The following is a 19,254-nucleotide window of genomic DNA, read 5'->3' on the forward strand; positions in this document are numbered from 1 at the left end:
ATTCTGAGTAGAATCACAGGTTGATAGTTAACCAGATGGCCTTCATTAGAAGTGCGTTTACATTTGAATTACAAAGGAGGAGTAAATCCTCTAAATCCCTACACAACCAGCTCTGTGGTTTGATTTTAGTGTTGCTATTTTCCTTACCTCAAGATTTGAGTCAAGTATGAAGAATGCTTACCCATGTTCACAATCCTAAAGTTGTACAATTCACTCGCACTGTTCTTTTTCTGGGATTACATAAAATGATTTTATTGTGCTTGACATTTCCACTATTGTTTCTCTCTATAAAGTCTCCATATTAAGATTTTTCTCAGTAATTATTGAAAATAATCCCCTGAAGCATTCAATTTATAATAGTTTATTGAACTTAGATTTTTCACTGTTGACTTTTTTTTTTCTTCTTCACTGTTGACTTTTTTATTGAAGAACTTCGTGTTGATGTTGTTTATTGTTCAGGACTGGAATTCTTTCAGTGGTAGGTTGTTTGTTTGTTTTGTTTTGTTTTTCAACCCATAGTTCAGCTACATCCGAGCCATTATAGGCCTTGCTAAATACTTAAATGTAGACATCCTGCTTTGTACAGGGACAGACAGAACTTCACAGAGATTAACCTTTGATGTTGAACATGTGCTGGGTGTTGGTTTCTGACTGTTTCCCCTCCCCCTGTTTTCTTATTTTCAGGCAGAGGTAGAGGTGAATGTGGTTTCTACCAAAGAAGTTTTGATGAAGTAGAGGGTGTGTTCGGTCGAGGAGGTGGCAGGGAAATGCATAGATCACAGAGCTGGGAAGAAAGGTAATTCAAGTGTTCAGATTGTAATGTAAGGATTTGTTGGTCTATAAAACTTACTCCATAGTACTTTCCTGCAGTGCCAGTTACTTGGCATGCTGAGGGAAGAGATTCTGGAGTTGAGGCTGTCCTGTACAATTTAGCAAACTCCTGACTCAAAATAAAAATGGAAAAAAGGGCTAGGACTATAACCCAATGGTAACTCTCTAGGGAGGTTCAGCCCTCAGTACTCCAAACAAAACAAAGCACACCGTGTTCCTTTTGTGACCGGTACAAGGTTGCATGTTCCTGTGATCCTAGCACTTAGGAGGCTAAGGCAGAAGAATCATGAGTTCCAGACCAAAATGGGCTACATAGTGAGATCTAGAGAATTACAAAGATTGGCTGGGAAACCTGTCTCTTCTCCAGCCCCCCACTGAAAGAAAGGCCATTCTGAAAACAGAACTTACCCATTTTCTGCTTTTTGCAGAGCTGAAGCCTCTGTGTACAGTTACAGAACTTCATTCAAAAGTATTAATTATTAGAAAACCATCGTGGTTAGAAAAATTTAAAACTATAAGCGTGAATAGATGAATAAATTAGTGCAAGCATGGATAATTTTTTTTTCTTTTTAGCAGTCATTTTATTGGTTGGTATGTCATTTTGTTGGTATGAAAAAATGCATCTTCTTAGGGTTTTTGACTTTGTATGAAGTCTGGCAAGATAAATGAGGGCAGTTGCATCATGCTGGATTTAAAGGAATAGCCATTGTAGTATCTATAATATAAAAAGTGGAAGCAGCCCAAACAGATGATAGTGTCATTGGATAATGAAATTTCCACACAATAGAATGTAATGTCATATAATCATTAAAGTTAAGGGTGAGCTCTGATCTTAAAATAAAGGTGTAGAAGAGTTAGGGTTGTAACAGTGTTAACTGTCTTGCCAGCACCTCGAGGCTCTGGATTTAGTACTTAGGACCACAAACAAAGGAAATTTAATGATGTGGAAAAACATTGCCAAAGTAGTGTATAAAATAGTCTTATCATGTTTCTAACTAACATGAATAATATTCTAGTCATTAGAGGCTAATTTTTGGTAGGTGGTGTGGTGGAGTTTTTGTTTTCATCATTATACTTTCCGTATTTTCTAAATATTAGGTAGCAGAACTGCTATTAAAGGGAGCACAAGGAAGTGGATATCATGACAGGGAATCTGTGTTGCTTTCCAAGCCCTTTTTGAAATTATTTTGTCTTTTTAGGGGTGACAGGCGCTTTGAAAAACCAGGAAGAAAAGACGTAGGTAAGGTTCTTACTGTTTTAAAATACATCCTGGACTCTCCTGTTACTAATGCTTAACAAGTCCCACGTAGAAGTATAAACTTAGAGCAGATTAACAGTAGATGGAGCTGTAACACTGTTAGAGTCCAGTGGGTGAAACCAGGAGTGATGTATATAACTATCCAGATTTACTTGACTTGATATTTTAGGGTTGCTTGTTTTCTGCAAGGCATATCTTTTCCATATGCTGCCTTGCTGGACTGAAATTCTAAATCAGGAACTAATCTGGTTACTCGTTATTTTCGTAGATAGTATCTCATGGGTGAGCGCAGGGAAGCTGCTGGAACTGTGGCTTCTGTGTGAGAAGGCAAAGGCTAAAATGGAATATTCTTACTTTAATCACTATTAGACTATTTATTTTATTGTGTATGTATGCATAATATGTATATGTGGAGATGGGGGACATATACCACACCATGTATGTAAAGGTTGTGAGTTGTTTCTACCCTAACTTCACGTGGGTTCTGGGGCTCAAACGCAACAGCACCTTTGCCTGCAAGCCATCTTGCTGGCCTCGCTTTCTTGACTCAGTATGCTTTTTTTCCTTGTGAGATGTCAGCAGCTATAAATTACATCGTAAAGATATCTATGTAAGAGGAACGTAATACGAAAAGATGATTTAGTGTTTATGATGATTTAGTTAATCTGTAAGGTTAAGATGGGTTTTCTGGCTGACAAATTGGTGGTCTGCATTAATGTTTGGTGGAAAAAAGTGCCAATTCACAGTATGAGTACAAATTTGAAAAATTTCAGTTTCTACATTTCTTCAAGTAGCAAAAAAAAAAAAAAAAAAAAGGTTTATAAACAAGGAAGTTAAGATGATCAGTTTCATTTCACTGCTTCTCTGTAAAACTCACCTAACATATTTGTAATTTAGTTTTATTCATTAGCATGACGTTGGGAACTCTTGGTTCTCATTAATGAAATGACATTAAATGAGTGTAGCATGATGAAATTTAGGTTTGACTAGGTAACTTATTGTCACACTTGACCCATATTGTAGACCATTTTGTGAATGCTGCCTGGAGAGATTCTGTAGGACCTTTGTTCCCATCCTTATCTGATTCAGTACTTTAAAAACATTTTTATGTGTATGTGTGTCTCTCTGTGTGTATATTGTTTGTTTAGGTGCCCACGGAGACCAGAAGAGGTTGTTGGATCCCTTGGACCCAACTTGAGTTACAGGTGGTTGTGAGCCACTCTATATTGGTGCTGGGAACTGAACTAGGGACCTTTGGAAGAACAGCAAGCAGTATTAATTAACTACTGAGCCATCTCTTTAGGCCCTTTTGCTCTTGATTGTGGAGAGGTTGAAATCAGAAGGTCATGTTTATTCTAAGCTCTCATATTCCTTATGAGAAGATAGTATCTTATAGGGTATTTGAACTCATATATTCATTCAACAAACATTGAATTTCTAATGTCATAGGCCTTGTGCAGGTGCTAAGAATTTTTTTTTGGAAGATATTGTTAGTTGCAGGATATTGTTAGTTGCAGGATATTGTTAGTTGCAGGATATTGTTAGTTGCAGGTCAGATTTCAAATCAGTGCTTAGAGGGAGGTAGGCTGTGGAGTAGGAAAATTTGAACTTCACATCAAAGTTAAGGTGTAACAAAGGACCAGATCTAATGAGATGGTGGAAATGTAACAGCAGAAAATGCAGTCTTATGTAAGTAAACTATAGAATTTAAAGTATGGAGTAGCCTCTTGGGGAAAGACATAGCCTTCTTTTGGATGACTTCAGCTTCATGTTAATCAGCAGTGTCCTTTTAGGTCAGGGCAATAGATACTAGATCTGAAATATCTCAGTGAGCCAGAAGATGGAAAGCTTATTGCCTTTTATTAGTTTCAGATTTTTTATTTATATGTATGTATGTGTCCTCGTGTGTGTGCCTATGGTGGCCAGAAGAGGATGGCAGATCCCAGAGAATTGGACTTGCAGGCTATTTTAAACCATCTGAGGCGACTGCTAGGAAACTCTGCTCTCCAGCAAACACCCCATCCTCCATTGCCTTTTGTCTTACTAGATAGCCTAAGCTTTGTGCTGACTTTTGGGGTCACATTTTGAAATAAAAGGGTCATGCTTTGCAGTTGGAGGCCAAGGCACTTGAAGCTTGTGATGCAGCTGCATCAAGGAAATGGGTAGTTTGGATAGAAGATGACTGTGGGCAGGGTCACCACAAATACTGCCTTACACCTCATAGGAGTGAGGAACAGGGCTGGACCCGCTTGAAATTCAGAGTCTAAATAATGGGAGGTTCAAGGAGGCAAGTGTTAAATGCATTCTTAAAATCATCAACAGTTTCCGAAATTGTTGGGTGCTTTGGGGAAGTAGTGAGTTCTCTTGGTGAGATTAGCTTGTTTGTTTGTTTGTTTAAGGCAGGGGTACACTATTTTTCCTGGCTGACCTGGAACTTACTTTGTAGACAAGGCTGATTTCAAACCTAGATCCATATGCCTCCCCCTAGTGCTGGAATTAAAGGTTAAAGGTGTGTGCCACCATGCCCAGCCCCTGTATAGCTTGATTTTTAACTATTACACTTCAGTAACAGGAATGGATGAATGAAAGTTAGTTTAAATTCATTGTCTTCATTATTTCTAGTCATATGAATCTAATTAATTTTCCTAACCTGCCTCTATTTTAAACAGTAAAGGTGTTTTGTACTCTGTATGTTATGTCTTTGATAAAGTAAATCCCAATTAGGCATAGTGTTAAGTTTAATCTTTAACTCTTAGGGAGGAAGAGGCTAGCAGATCACTTTAGGTCCAAGGCTAGCCTGGTCTAAAAAAGGTCCCCCTCCCCCACAACTCAACAACAATAACAACAAAAAAGGTGAACCATAAAAACATAGATGTGAAATGTAAGAAGGGTATGATTAAGGAGGATAATATGCTGACTGCATGCATGCTAGGCTATAGTACAGTGATTCATATAGATCTAATAGAATGCTTTGGTAAGGTAATACGTTCAGGTTAGCTGTTCAGTATTCTGATCTTTCTGTTTTTGTGAGTAATTGACATTTGTTGAAAGTGATGTAGATTAGAATTTGTTAATAATAATTACAGCACCCTCCAGGGTTAGCGGTAGTAAACTAATTTGTTAAGAGAAACTGATATATTGATCGTGAGATGTCCTATGACATTAAGATAATTCAATTATTAAAGATGCCAAAATGACTTGCTCTTTTTATTTGGGAATTATTATTACTTTTGTATGTGTATGTGTTGTGTATGTGAGCATGTCTGTGTCTATACCCATAGAAACGTGTGATTTCCTTGTTGCTTTCTACCTTATTTACTTTAGGCAGAGTCTATTACTGAGCCTGAAACTGTTTTGGTTAGGCTGGCTAGCCGGAAAATTTCTGTCCTGTCCCCTGCCATCCCTAGTTTCTGGGGTTACAGATACATGGATTTTTTTTTTTTTTTACCATGGATTCTAGGATTTGAACTCAGGCCTGTGTGCTTCTCTGCAGACACTCTTGCCTGCTGACCCGTCTCCCCAGCCTCAGCTTGTTCCTTACAATTAGAGACTAGATACTTGCTTTAAATTATTTATTTATTTTGAAGCTGGGGATCAAACTCTGGGGTCTTGTGAAGACTAGAAGAATTCTCTGCCACTGAGCTACAGACCTAGCACATGCGTTTGCTTTATATGTGAAGATAAATGGGCAGAATTACAAACATCTGGGTAAGAATCATGGCTTACCCCTGTGACTATCCATGGGAGGATAGGTGGGAAAAGGCCTATAACATTAGATTTATGAGTCCTATCCAATAGGGATGGATTGCTGCACAGGAGAGATTAGTCCTGTGATCATCTGTGAGAGTGAAATGAAAATTATCATTAAAAACAAATGATCCTTATGACATCAGTAGGTTTAGCCAAGTATGATACATAATGCATTTTTATGTGAATTATCTGGGAATAGTACAGTATTCTTTGTAAATCCACCAACATGGATACCTATCAGGTTGAATTGCAAGATACAATATGCATTTGGGTGTGAAGTACTTGGGAAATAGACAACGATTTGTTGTTGTTGTTACAGATCCCCCCCCCCCCCCCCCCCCCCGGCAGCTGGTAATACATAATGTTCAAGCATAAATCTAAGTTGAAGATTTTGGTAATTGGCTTGTCTTCAGTTTTTAGAACTCTCATGCTTTGTTACTGGTTTCCAAGAGTGACTTTGCTTGGCTGTTAAGTGGTCTTCGTTGATGAGTATATGAGTTCCTAGTGATTTCCTCCTTTCTTCTACTTATATTTGATACTCCTGAGGGGATAATGGTCTTTTTTTTAAAAAGTTAATCCTAGGAACTATGATTCTTTGAAATAAATGAAAGAATTACGGACAGTGCTCCCAGAATCTTTCTGGTCCCCAAACAATGATTTTTAATTACATTTCTTGTAAAATATTTTTTATTTTTATGTATGTGAGCGTTTTGCCTGCATGAATGTCTGTGTACTCTGTGTGTGTGTGTGTGTGTGTGTGTGTGTGTGTGTGTGTGTGTGTGTGTGTGCGCGCGCGTGCGCGTGTGAGTGAGTGCCCGCATGTCTAGTGCCCGGGGAGGCCAGAAGAGGGAGTCAAATCTCCTGAAACTGGAGTTACAGAAACAGTTGTGAGCTGCCATGTGGATGTTGGGAATCAAAGTAGGGTCCTCTGAAGAGCAGCCAGGGCTCTTAACAGCCATCTCTCCGGCCCTTACCAACCAAAACTTTTTTCTTTTCTTTTTTCTGTGTGGGTGGGGTGGGGTGGGGGGGGTGGGGGAGGAAGTCATATTTAATTTTCAGATGTCAGATTTTGTCTGACTAGTAACTATGAAGCGAGATTTATCTGACTGATTGGAGAACATGAAGCACCTGTAGAGAGATTTGGGTTTCAAGTGCCTTAATGTAGTCACTGTCACCTCAGGCAGCTTGATAAACTTGAAATCTGTGTAAGCGATGTAGTGTTCTTTAGGAAGAAGCATTCAGGGAATCTCAGATAAGGTTTTATTTTCACAGGTCAGGTTAATCTTGTTAATAGGAATTTCTGCTGTCTTTATCAGCAGTCTTAAGTTGGTCTGCCTGCCATGGAAGAGTATATGCCTGTAATTTTTAAACAGTAAAACTTACATAATAGGTTCTGTGTTCTTAATAGTCTTCTTCTGTTATCAGTCCTAGGGCACTCCAGAGTTGTTCTTTATTTTCTTTTCCTTCTGTCAGAGATTAGAAAAATGTGACTTGCTGTTCTTTGTAACTTTACTGTTGCTTAGTATGTATTTCGAGATGATTTTGCCTGGGTCATCCACCACAGTGAAAATTAATCTTGTACTTTTCCCACTTAATCCCAAATAAGGGAAATGGAAGAGGAGGCATGCAGTTACAGATCTCTTTGAAACCTGATACTATGAATTTTTTTTTTTTTAATTTTGCTGGAAGACAGCTCAACTTTTTAATTGAAATGAAAATTATTTTAAAGAAGTATCTTAAGCTGGATATAAAAAAAGGGTTCAACTTAGTATATATAAAATAAAAACAGGCAGAGAAAGCATAATTTTCATGGAATATTAGACTTGGAAAGAAATAATAGAGATCATCTAGTCCAGCCTCCTACTGGTGAATAAACACTCATTTTGTGTTTATAGAAAAAACTATTTGATGTTGGAAACAGGAATTTGGGTTTGAAAATACTTTGTTACCTAATTTTCTGCTTTGTCTATTGCAGATTTTTTTTCCTAGTTGAGTTATATCTTAATTAAACCTTTGTCTCTATAAAAACTTAAATACATATTTGTATTTAGGAAATTTGTAGGACTTTTTTATGTCATTGAATGGGTCATGAGTATGAAGATAATGCTTTTACTTAGGGTGGGGGCAGCTCGGATGATGAGATGATTAGCTTTTAAATCACTACTTGAGTCTTATACAAGTAAGAGTTTAAAATAGTAGAAACATACAGTTTTGCATCTCTTGCCAGAAATATCACTGTGCAGATTCTGTCTGGGCCAGAGCTTTTCTTACTTGTTCTGAATATTCTACCAAAAATACATAAATATATGTACATATGTTTGGGTGTTGTATTCAAATGCTTTTAGGGTTATCTATAAATCCATATTGTTAGCTGGGCAGTGGTGGCCCATCCATGCCTTTAATGCTAGCACTCAGGAGGCAGAGCCAGGCGGATCTCTGTGAGTTTGAGGCTAGCCTGGTCTACAGAGTGAGATCCAGGACAGGCACCAAAACTACACAGAGAAACCCTGTCTTGAAAAAAAAACAAAACAAAAACAAAAACAAAAAATCCATATTGTTATTTTTGTTCCTTGCTGTTAAAAAGTGGGAAGATAATACCCGAGTTTTATAGTTTAAAGAATCAAAGGAATGATGTTTGCTGTCTTGAAAAAATAAAAGTTGTAAAAGGATGTTCACTAAATATTGTGAAATCAGCTTCCACCCAGGGAGCTAGGTTTGAAACTAGATTGTTGCTTCAGTTTACAGATGAAAATGAGTGCTGATTTTCTTAGAGTTCAGCTGTGTTAGCCTTCACTGTCTATTTTATCTTCATTATTGATACCATGCTACACCTTTGCAAATTTGCTCATATGGGCATCTATCAGATTGAGTTGCAGACTTGATTTGAGCAGATTCCCACTGATAGAAACTTGGTAACGTAGACTGTTTTGTTTTCAGTGATGTGTAGAGTTAGTTTAGTCACTTTCCATGGTCATAGACATGATGTAGTCAGCATTGAGAAAAGGGAAACATGAGATACAGTGAGGAAAATAGCTGCATAACTGCTGGATATATTTAATACATTAAGAAGTGGGATAGTGTAGGCGAGTCCTATTCTGTCAGGCCTGTTTCAGAGATCTGAAAATTGTCAATGCTTTGTCCATTGATATGAATATCTAGGTCAGTCCTGTGTGGACTCTTAGAGACCACAGGAGTTGGATGTTCAGGAACAGTCTTGTCAAAATTCTCCATCTTGACTTGATACTCACCTTTGGAACCTCGAGTTATCAGAGCGGCAAAATGGTGATGTAACATGATCTCAGAGGGTAGGTAGGATGTCCTCCTTTGGCAGATTTCCCCAGTGCCTTCTTGCATTGCCGAGAGGAACACAACCAATTCAAACTGTGGAGGGTTCTCATGCTGGAGCAGGGTAGCTAGAGGACTTGACGGTGTAATGGTGTGGTAGTAGGTTAGCGGGAAGATGAAGAACGGACATTCCTCAGAACTGATGCCGTCAAGGTGGAAGTCCACACTGGTCTGGTAGAGTTCACCGTTTTCTCTTTCCTGATAGAGTACAGCTGAGACCCGAACACTGGTCAGAGGGCTGGGCCGGGTGTTGGCTACTTGGAAGATAAGATTGGGTTTGCCATCTCTGTGAGCTACTACTGCTAAGTCAGTGAAGCGGATTGAGAACGCTCTGTTTTTTGGCCGTGCAATCTTCGCCACAAAGGCACCTAAATTAAAAACCATTGAAATGTTTTTGTTTCTTTTTTCTTTGTTTTTTAAGAATGGAAAACTTTAAATCTCAATACTTTTTCTGAATGGGAAGAGTATGTCAAGTAGTTACAGATTTCTCACTCACATTTCACTGAGTAAGGAATTTATACCATTGTTAATTTCAGGTACTCTTACTTAAATGAATTTTTTAGAGTATATGTATCATTTCTGTTAAGAACCAACAAAAAACCCCATGATTTCAAAATGGCTATAAGAAAAATTTGATTTGTTATGAAAAAATGTAAAACTTTATCTTGTAAGTTACAAAGATCAAGAATTGATCATTTTCTATAGTCATATTCATTCTTAAAAAGTAAAACTTGGAGTAGAAAGTAGATTCAGAGCAAGGTGATCAGAAGAGCAGAGGGCTGGAAGAAGGGGTGATACATTAAAGAATGTTGACCTTTGAAACTTACAGATAAAGGCTGATTTGGGGGAAGCTGGCTATCAGGTGATTCAGTGTATCTTTTAAGTACATACTACTTGTGTACCACCCACAGCTATAAATTAGGGTTTTCTAACCATTCTTGTTCCACAGAGTCTGTTGGCAGGCTGGTGAGACATATGCGATCCTTATGTACGTACACACACACACACACACACACACACACACACACACACACATACACTCATATCGATGCATTAACAAAATTTAGCAGTAGGTTATAATGTAATTCTGAAGTATTGTAGTTGACTTGAAATACCTGATTGCGTTCATACCGAAGTTACTGGTAGTGTGGGGGTATCCATCCACCCATCTACCTATCTATCCATCTATTCCATGTATTGGTTTATATAATTTAATATGGATATGTATTTGTGTATAACTTCATAATTGAAGGAAGTGGCAAATTTAGCTAGAGGTTAGTGCAAAAATTTAAGCATTTCCCCATACATAGGTTATCTTAAATGGAGCCAGTGTGAACATACGTATAGAAGTTAAGTCATTTGTTATAAGATGTAGTGCCAATTGGTAGCACAGTGGGTCATCTTTCATGATGTTCAGTGCTTATCTATTAGTGTATCAGTGTGCTTTTTTAAAAGTTGTTTATGTTACATGAAAAGAACCAGCACTATTAGAGGGAAGAGTCTTAAATGTTACCAGACATATAGGCAAGTATTTATGGCCACATTCCCATTGCATTTTGTGTGTATCTGTAACTTTAAAACATGGTGCTTACTTGTGTTATGTTGAGTACATATTGAGTAGGTGATCTCGGAGGAGAAAGTTCTACCATAAGAAAGAAGAGTAAGTCAGATTCTTATGTCATGTAGCATGCATGACTGTTAAAATTTGTGTTCATTATACTTATTCACATACTTAGCAGGATAGCTTCTGTGAGAATTTACTTTTAGGCTTTTTGTTATTATTGTTATGTATATTTCTACAAATTAATGACATATGGTCCGTTTTTTCCTTATGTAGTTCTAATATTCTTTATATATTTCTATTGTTTGTCCCTAGATTGTTTCTTTTCTTTCTTTGGCATCACCTACTTATAATAATACAAATAAATTACTTACAACAGATTTGCCTATAACCAACTATATACTTTATAAAAGGCTCGTATTTTTTTCTTTAAAAACAAAAATAATTACCTGTGATAAAAGCCTCTAGCATGAGGCCTAGGAGCATTTGTATGGCAAGTAAGGCGATTGCACTTGGACAGTCACCACTGGGGAACATGGTACCATAACCAATTGTAAGTTGCGTCTCCAGGGAGAAGGAGAATGCAGCTGTGAAACTGGTGATGTACTTCACACAGATAGTGTGGTTTTCAGGTGGGACATCGTGATCTATTTCCAGATCACCATTCATCTCAGCTAGAACATACCAGAGTACTGCAAAGACAAGCCAGTGGACAACAAAAGAAGCAGAAAAGACCAGCATCATCCAGCGCCAGCGCATGTCCATTAGGATTCCCCACGCATCCCGAAGATAAGCAAGACTTCTTTGAGCACCATCCATTTGAAGTGTGCTGTGGCCATCTTTTGTGACCATCCTCCGGTATCTTTGACTTAGGAGAGGAGCATTAACTTTACAGTTACTGCCGTCCATCTCAGGCTGTAATTCTCTGAAACAAGAGTAAAGTAGTTAGTCCTTTACTGACTTAAGAGTTCATGTTCATAAGTTTTGAACTTTCTTATCGTGTTTACATAAGAGGTCAATTACTGGTCAAGTCATTTATTTATTAACTAGTTATATATTATTTTAGGATATTTCTTAGACTTTTCTTGAGTGACTGTAAAAATACCATTTGGTACTTTGTTTTCTAAATATATTTTTGAATTCCAGAGGGTGAGGCTTATAATTTATTTGTACTTTTTTAAATCTCCTATATTTGTCTTTGCACAAATGCAGGCATTAAGTATTTATTGAGTTAACTAAATACTATTTCTAAATAACAAATTTTTAAAATTTGCTGATAATTATGAATAATAATAAACAGACTAAATTTAAATACATAAGTATTTTACTCTGTAAATAAGTAAAAATCATTTGGAAAGTTAATATTAGACTGTCTACAAGTATTTTGTTTTCTTGCAGTTGCTGGTGATTGAACCCAGAGCTTTGGGCTTTGGGCATTCTAGGCAAGCACTCTGTATTGATCTAGTTTCCAGCACTCTGCAGATGTTTTGAACTCAGACTTAGTACTAGGATAAGACTTACATTTATGTTAAGCTTTTAGGGACTCACAGTTTTCTCATTCATTCATTCATTCTTTTGTATGCTGGGTGTGTGGGTATGTGTGTGTATGCTGGGGGGTTGGGGAAGGTGTATGTGTTCCATGGTGTTTTTTTGAAGGGGAGAGGACAGTCTGGGCATTAGTTCTCCCTTTCTACCTTGTGGGTTCACGCTCAGGTCATCAGTCTTAATAACAATCACTTTTACCCACTAAGCCATCACACTGGCCCCAGATACACACTTTTAATGTATTCCTTATAATTAGCCTATTTAGAACTTTGTGAATAAGTTTTATTTTGCCATTGTGGATATATTAATATATCCTTTCTGTCCTAGTTGATGGATGGATAGCTTGCAAGGAACACACATCCTTGGTTCATATTAAATCTTGGCAAAGTATGAAATTCCTGGTTAGAACTCTGTAGTAAAGCACCCACCTAACATATATAAGACCTTTGATTCAACCCCCAGTATAACCCCTACACCTCAATAAAAGATCTAGATAACATCCCTTGTCCCTGGTACTAGGAATGGACTCTGGGGCTTTGTACATGCTAGGTAGGTTTTTTCCTACTGAGCCCCCCTTCCAACCTTAAGAACAGTAACTTTGAGAATAAGTAAATCAGAAGAAAAAATTTTAAGTGTTTAACAAGCAAAAATAAACAGTAAGAAATCAGATGACAGTTTTGAAAACATAGTGTAATTAGTTCTCTTCTGTGAACAGTTTTCATGAAGGGATAGGCTTTTCCCTATGTTATCAATAGACATCTAATGTATGACCAACCTTGGACATGATAAGTATATATAAACATATCAAGACTTTTGTATAGTGACTCTCTCAGGAACAAATCAAGAAAGATGGCCTGACTTTCACTGAAGGTGCTTCTTCCAAAGTAGACACCTTGAGAGTGTTGCATACCCACCTCTGCTCCCCTTCCGCATCCCACCCCCACTTATGTTCCTTTCTGTAGCCCGGGCTGGTGAGCTGGGTTCTCCTGCCTTAGTCTTCTTGGCTCTAGAACGACAACATGTGCTGTCCTGCCTTGCTGCTCCTTTCCTTTTGACACCCGAGAGGTGGGGTTACTTGGGCCTGCTGGGTTTTTCTGTCTCGGTGCTCAGGGTTTGGAGACTGCTTTCTGTCCATAGGTTTGGACAGTGCACAGCCAGGCATGTATGATGTTCTCTTTTGTCCTGAGGCTGCTGTAATCTTTGTTGGGGATACCTGGGCCGTCTTCTTTCATATTTTTCTCAGCTTTGAGCTAGAGCTGATTGAACACTGGATAGTTATTCAATTCAGATTAGATGGTCGTTTCAGTTTCATGTGATAGACTTACAAAAACAAAACTGTTCATATTGTATCGCTTATTGCCTTACCAAGTTGTCATAATCATTGAGTGTATTTTTTTGTTGTCTGGCAAGTGCTGACAAGTGAGCCACACCTCAGCCCATATTTAATGCTCCTTATTTTGCTAGATTCTTAAAATATTTTAAAAGACCTGTTCTCATTCCTTTCAGAAACAACAACAAAACCTTTATAGACACTGTGCTAGATGCTTCTTACTGTCCACCCTCTGTTTCTGTGTGGTAAGAAGATAGACATGATTATCTCCCATTTTTCATATGGAACCACAAAAGTATATAGAATGGCAAGAAATTATACACATTACATGAGGGCTTTGGATTATTGTCCTAGTCTGGTTAACTACAGCAAAATCAGTTGATTTACTTTTATTTATTTATTTGATAAGCTGTATATTTAGCATTCATGCTGTATTCTGTTCTAAAGCTGATATTTGATGGTTACTCTTCTGCTTTATACATGGTTCTTAATGGTGGTAATGATTTTTTTAAATTTTTTTTTATGTATATAGTGCTCTATCTGCATATACACCTGCATTCCAGAAGAGGGCATTTGATTTCATTATAGATGGCTGTGAGCCACCGTGTGGTTGCTGGGCTCTTAACTGCTGAGCCATCTCCCCAGGCCCCAGTGGTAATGATTTATAATAGTAGCTGATATATATTATTTATCCTGTGCTAGGCATCATTCCAGATTTATCAGAGGCTAAAAGGCAATGCCTTGCATAAGGTAAATTCTGTATTAGTTACTTTATTGTCATTTATAATGCTTTGTAACTTTTATAGTAATAACTACTGATAACATTCCCATTTTATAATGAAAGTGAGGCACAATAAATTTCCCAAGTTCATAAAATTAGCAGTTACTATTATTCTTAAGCATACCTGAGTCCAGAGTTAGTGTTAAAAACCAAGACATCTGACTAGTTAGCCTTTGTGAGCAGTACTGTGTTCAGGAATCACTGCAGGGCTCAGCAGCACACGCCTTTACTCCCAGCACTCGGGGCAGAGGCAGGAGGGTCCCCCAGCCTTAGCTGCATAGGAACTCTAGGCCGGCCAAGGCTACAGAGTGAGTGTAAAAAAAAGCAAACACACAGGAAACCAGATCCCTAGAGAACGTTAGTTCTCCAGGAATGCTTATTAGGGTTCAGACTTAGGATTTATATGTAAGAAATAGATTTTCAGTTAAGGAAGACTTCTTTTAAGACTTAAAAATATGAGCATGACCAGAATTATTGGCTTATTCTACAGAACAGTAAAAGGAGCAGACTTTGCCAGGTAAGAGGATAATTTTAAAAATTACACTGTTAACATATTTATATAAAAGAAATGATTGTGACACCAAGGGGAAGGCTCCAGTGGTGACAAGAGAGCAGACTTTGTTGTTCTTTCTTGCACCTTTGTGGAAATGGCTCCTGTGGGCCTGGACACTGGTAACTGAGCCTTTGGAGCCGTTAGCCTAGTGGGGTTCACCTTGCTTAAGTCTGACTGCTGTGGAACCCCACACCTGAGGGAGGGCCTTGCTATGCGAACATCATGCCTTCAACGCTATTTCCACTTGGTTCTTTGGATGATTGCTGTTGGTTAGCTACGTATTTTGTAGCAGTTCATCTACGCTCTCTACAATTTCATTTTTCCCCTCCAGCTACTAAAGAACATGGAAAAAGTCATGGACAGGGAAGTCAAAAGGCCAGTATCAAAACAGTGAAGCATTTTTGTTTTGTTTTCCCCCTGAAACATTGTTGACTTTCGTTTGGATCATGTTGGCAAACAGCTGAGAGCAGTTAAGTTTTGACGCTCAGTGGATTGCCTTGATGCCCTCGTACAGTCAAGTCATCGACATGCAGTGCGAAGAATAGGGGTAAGGGTAGGGAGCATGGCCTGGAGGCACTGGCTCTGTTTATACATAGCTCTGTCATTGGGGCAAGCTACCATGTCCTCTTGCCAGATACCATTAGATTAAAGCAAAGAATGTGCTTGAAAGAGAGGTCAAATAACATGATCCCTTAAGGTCTACCTACTAGTTTGTAAGTTTATGTCTAGTTTCTCAACTAATATATGTTTCCTATTAGATGGTTTCTGTGTGATTTTATGTCTGCTTATATGGTCTTGAAAAAATTTCGTTGCTGTTGCCTGATATTTATAAGATTTCTCCCCCTTCTTCTTCTAATGTAAATGTCTAATGGGTAGACATATTTCCAAATAATTTTCACATTCTCACAGGCACATGGGCATAAATACCTCCCTCCCTCCCTCCATTCCTCCCTCCCTCCGTCCCCCCTCCACTCCCTCTCTTTTTGAGAGTGCTGTCATACAACCCAGGCTGGTCTCAGACTCAGCCAGTGTAGCCAGATGTCTTTGAACTGATGCTCCTGCTTCTATATCCCAAGTCCTAGGATTACAGGTATGTGTTAATGCATTTGACTATGAGCGCATTTTGAATGCATTTGTTTGCTTTTGAGTTTTGTGTGATTTTCATGAACTGATCACAACAGGAAGTAGAATAAACAAGTGGAAAATTTGTGTATCTGTGGGGTGTGTGTGTAAAATATGCATTAATAAATTGTTTGATGGAAAGAGTACTTATTTTAAAAATGGTAGTTTAATAGCTTCATTAATTATCAAAATAAGAGTGTTGCTCTGTCTGTTAGGTGGTGGCCCTTAAACTTCACGCTCTCTGTTGCTGTGCCTCTGGAGGAGTGCTGTCCTGTCCGACAGTTAAGATAGAGATCGCACTTAGAAATGTTAAGTGAGCACAGTGTTTGCTCATGCCTTGTGCAAACACTTGAAAGGCTGTGTTGAAAGTCTCACAAGCACCTTTCCTGGCCTCTATAATTAGGGCAGACATTGTGAATTTTAACCCCATTATGTAAGCTCAGAGAATAGTTCATATTTTAATTTCTTATATACAGAATCTACTTCAGTAATAATTCCCTGCTTAAAAAGAAACTTTAAACTAGGACACACATCTCTTGGATTAAGAAAATTAAAAACATAATGGTTTATTCTTCTGGCACGTTTATTTCCATATGCTTATTTTGAGTTTCTCTAATTCCATCCAAAAAAATCCACATTCTTTTTTTAAAGCCACTGAGTTTTATCGAGGATTTTTTCCCTATTCATTTATGTATTATAACAAGGAATTAGTATGTATTTCCTGAAATAACTGAGAGCTAAACTTTCACTAAGGCTTTTAATATGGCTATTTGCCAGTTCTAAAATTGAAGGAAAAAGAACAAATCCGAGTTATGACTGTCTAGGTAATGTCTCTGTTGTAAAACTCTATTGTAAGCAATCTTGCTCTGTTCCTCTTTGCTGTCACTGTCCTTGCCTGGTCCCCTAAAGGAAAGGATAAGAATGAAGGTTACTTCATGTACTCACCAGTTCTCTTGTGGGGTCAGCTTACCAAGGCAGGTCTCAGTGAAGTTAGCAGTCTTGTCTTTTTGATCAGGTGCTTTCAACCTACAGTGTAGCTTGTAGGTTCTCTTCTTAGACTGGCTTTGCAGCTTACATTCCTGTGTTTATAACGTCGTGAGGGCTGGTTTCAGCTGAAGCTGATGTGATTGGTCACTTAGTCTGCAGGGGGCCAATTAGCTCTGGTCATGTGGAAAAGAATGCTGGTTTGTTAGGAGGTCTTTCTTTACCCAACACAAACCTTAGCAACTCTGGAGAAAGCCTCCAGAACTGACGTGGAGAAGGGTGCATTTTTTCCCTCTAATCAGGACCGGTTTTTAGTAAGTTTGCATAATCTTATTTAAGAGTTTATTTGAAAGTTCAAAGGGATAAAATTCCCTGCAAGATTTCCTTTCAGCCCTCTCTCCTTATATTGCGTGTTGAAGTGTGAGGTATCTCTTTTCAGTAATTTTTTTTCCACCATTTCTTGAGGGGAGATTTAGTTGGGTAAGGCTGTTTAGGCATAATTGATGAGTTGGTTTTTCTGGCTTTCTTATTAGCTCTTACCTCATCAGCAAGGCTATGATTGGTTTCAAAACGAGTAGGTATAGATTAATTAGTTACCCGAAACAGTGCGCATACCCTCCTTCCTAATTGCAATTTGTTTGGTTTTAAAGCTGTGTAATAAGGCTTGACTAGGAATATGATTGTTTGATGCCTTGTACTTTTATTTAAACAGCATCCTGGGGTTTTCTTAAGGCTTGCTTTAGTGATCCTTAGCGGGGTCTTTTCTTGGTATATGTGATGAAGCAGAATAAAACAGTGTTCAGGGTACAGGAACTGTAACTCAGTACTGAAATTGTGTTTACCTGAAAAATGTCAGCAGTCCAGCTTGTAGCAGCCTCCACATGAGCTGAAAGTATGGCCTTGTGTAATGCCTAGTGAGCAGTATTTTCTCCTCCTCTGTTAGCTGCCAATTTTAAAACTTTGATCAAATGTTACACATAAGAGGATCTGAGAAACAAAGACACTCTGTTTGTTTGAAGGAAAAGCTTGGAAAGGCCTGCTGGGAAAGTTATGAATGTAGACCAATCTAATGCTACTTAGGAAGGGAAATCCGACTTTGTGGATTCCTCTCCCTCCCTTCACAATTGAAAAAATACATTAATTCCTTCTTTGTTTTATTAATGCCAGACATTTCAGTACAAGTTTAGGCACAACACTAGTAATTTTGACCTTCAGAACCAGGGAAGATAAGGTGAGATTCACATGCAAGACTTCTTCCCTGCATGTGCTGTAGGCATTTGTATCATTTTCCAGCTAGCTGAGAGAGGAAAACACCTAACTGAAGCAACAGAAACACTAGAGCAAGTAGTGGGACATTCTGCCACTGTCTTGAACAGTTGGGAAGACAGAAAAGAATGCCATTCAATTAGGAAACACCTCCCACCTTACAAAAAAAGAAGCATTTTGACGGTATAGTCTATTGTGGCCTTCAACTTATGATTCCCTTGCCTCAGCTTCCCAAACACTGAGATTACAGACATGTACCACTGTGTCTGACTGTCTTTACCAGGTGTGGTGGCTCCTATCTGTAACTTCAGCCATTCGTCAGCTGAGGCAATAGGATTGCTATGAGTGTGAAGCCAGCCTCAATTACACACCCACACATCCACACATGAACGCACCCACACAATGCCTTATGTGAAGTAGTTTTCTGATTCTGGGATGTTTCCAACTTGAGAGAGCCTGCTGTGGACAATGATGGCTGACTATGGATGTTAGACTTTGACTCTGGAGCTAAGCATTCCCATGACAGCCATTTGAGCATCTAAATTACTGGGAGATGGTGCCATCAGTTTGGCTGAGGTGACACTGGTAATGACACGTGAGATATGCCACCTTCACCCTAAAAGACATAGTAGGATAATTGGAGTTGGATCTAAAGCATCTCTTCTGTGTATGAACATAAACGCTGCTGTTCCATTGATGACTTGTTTTTTTTGTTAAGAATTGTAATGATTATGCCAAGTGCGACAAACAAGTAAATTAGTCTTTGTTAGATTCAAATCTCTGTCCCTAAAGGTACTGATTCCTATTTTAGCTGACAGTCTACAAATACACTACAGTTTTCTTTAAAATGACAAAAGATTTGGTGGAGTGCAGTATCTTGTCTACTCTCCCATCTGGTCTGTCTGACTGGTTGCATGTATTTATCTTT

At 38.3% G+C, this 19,254-nt stretch overlaps 2 protein-coding genes across 10 annotated transcripts in view; one reads left to right on the forward strand and one right to left on the reverse strand.

The window, feature by feature from the left end:
• The window catches only part of Gigyf2 (GRB10 interacting GYF protein 2), a 125,218-nt gene that overhangs the window by 49,511 nt on the left and 56,453 nt on the right, over window positions 1-19,254 (forward strand). For 7 of the 8 annotated variants that reach the window (XR_013043955.1, XR_013043956.1, XM_016002736.3 and 4 more), the window contains 2 exons: window positions 685-796; window positions 2,031-2,071. The exons of the other annotated variant lie outside the window; for it this stretch is intronic. Coding sequence is in view for 5 of the 7 variants with exons in the window: in XM_016002736.3 (XP_015858222.3) it covers window positions 685-796; window positions 2,031-2,071 (153 nt within the window). In the remaining 2 variants the exon portion in view is untranslated. The remainder of the gene's footprint in view (window positions 1-684; window positions 797-2,030; window positions 2,072-19,254) is intronic. 8 annotated transcript variants of the gene reach the window in all.
• On the reverse strand, window positions 7,086-17,286 carry Kcnj13 (potassium inwardly rectifying channel subfamily J member 13). 2 transcript variants are annotated; one of them, XM_006984223.4, is made up of 3 exons: window positions 17,022-17,286; window positions 11,195-11,670; window positions 7,086-9,552 (listed from the first exon to the last, which is right to left on the reverse strand). In XM_006984223.4, exons 2-3 carry the CDS (start codon window positions 11,652-11,654, stop codon window positions 8,930-8,932), a joined length of 1,083 nt encoding a protein of 360 aa, XP_006984285.1. In that variant the 5' UTR covers window positions 11,655-11,670; window positions 17,022-17,286; the 3' UTR covers window positions 7,086-8,929. The 2 variants fall into 2 exon arrangements, with proteins under 2 accessions (XP_006984285.1, XP_076405633.1); XM_076549518.1 differs by having other exon boundaries at window positions 9,346-9,552; window positions 11,431-11,670; window positions 17,022-17,160.

The sequence above is a fragment of the Peromyscus maniculatus genome, chromosome 13 (assembly GCF_049852395.1).
Source record: "Peromyscus maniculatus bairdii isolate BWxNUB_F1_BW_parent chromosome 13, HU_Pman_BW_mat_3.1, whole genome shotgun sequence".
Taxonomy (NCBI): domain Eukaryota; kingdom Metazoa; phylum Chordata; class Mammalia; order Rodentia; family Cricetidae; genus Peromyscus; species Peromyscus maniculatus.

Excerpts from the sequence above, each read along its gene's own strand:
- Kcnj13 (XM_006984223.4), bottom strand. The coding sequence starts at position 11,654 with ATGGACGGCAGTAACTGTAAAGTTAATGCTCCTCTCCTAAGTCAAAGA. Across the intron at positions 9,553-11,194 it reads GCTAGAGGCTTTTATCACAG|GTGCCTTTGTGGCGAAGATT; the intron begins GTAATTATTTTT and ends TTTTTAATTTAG.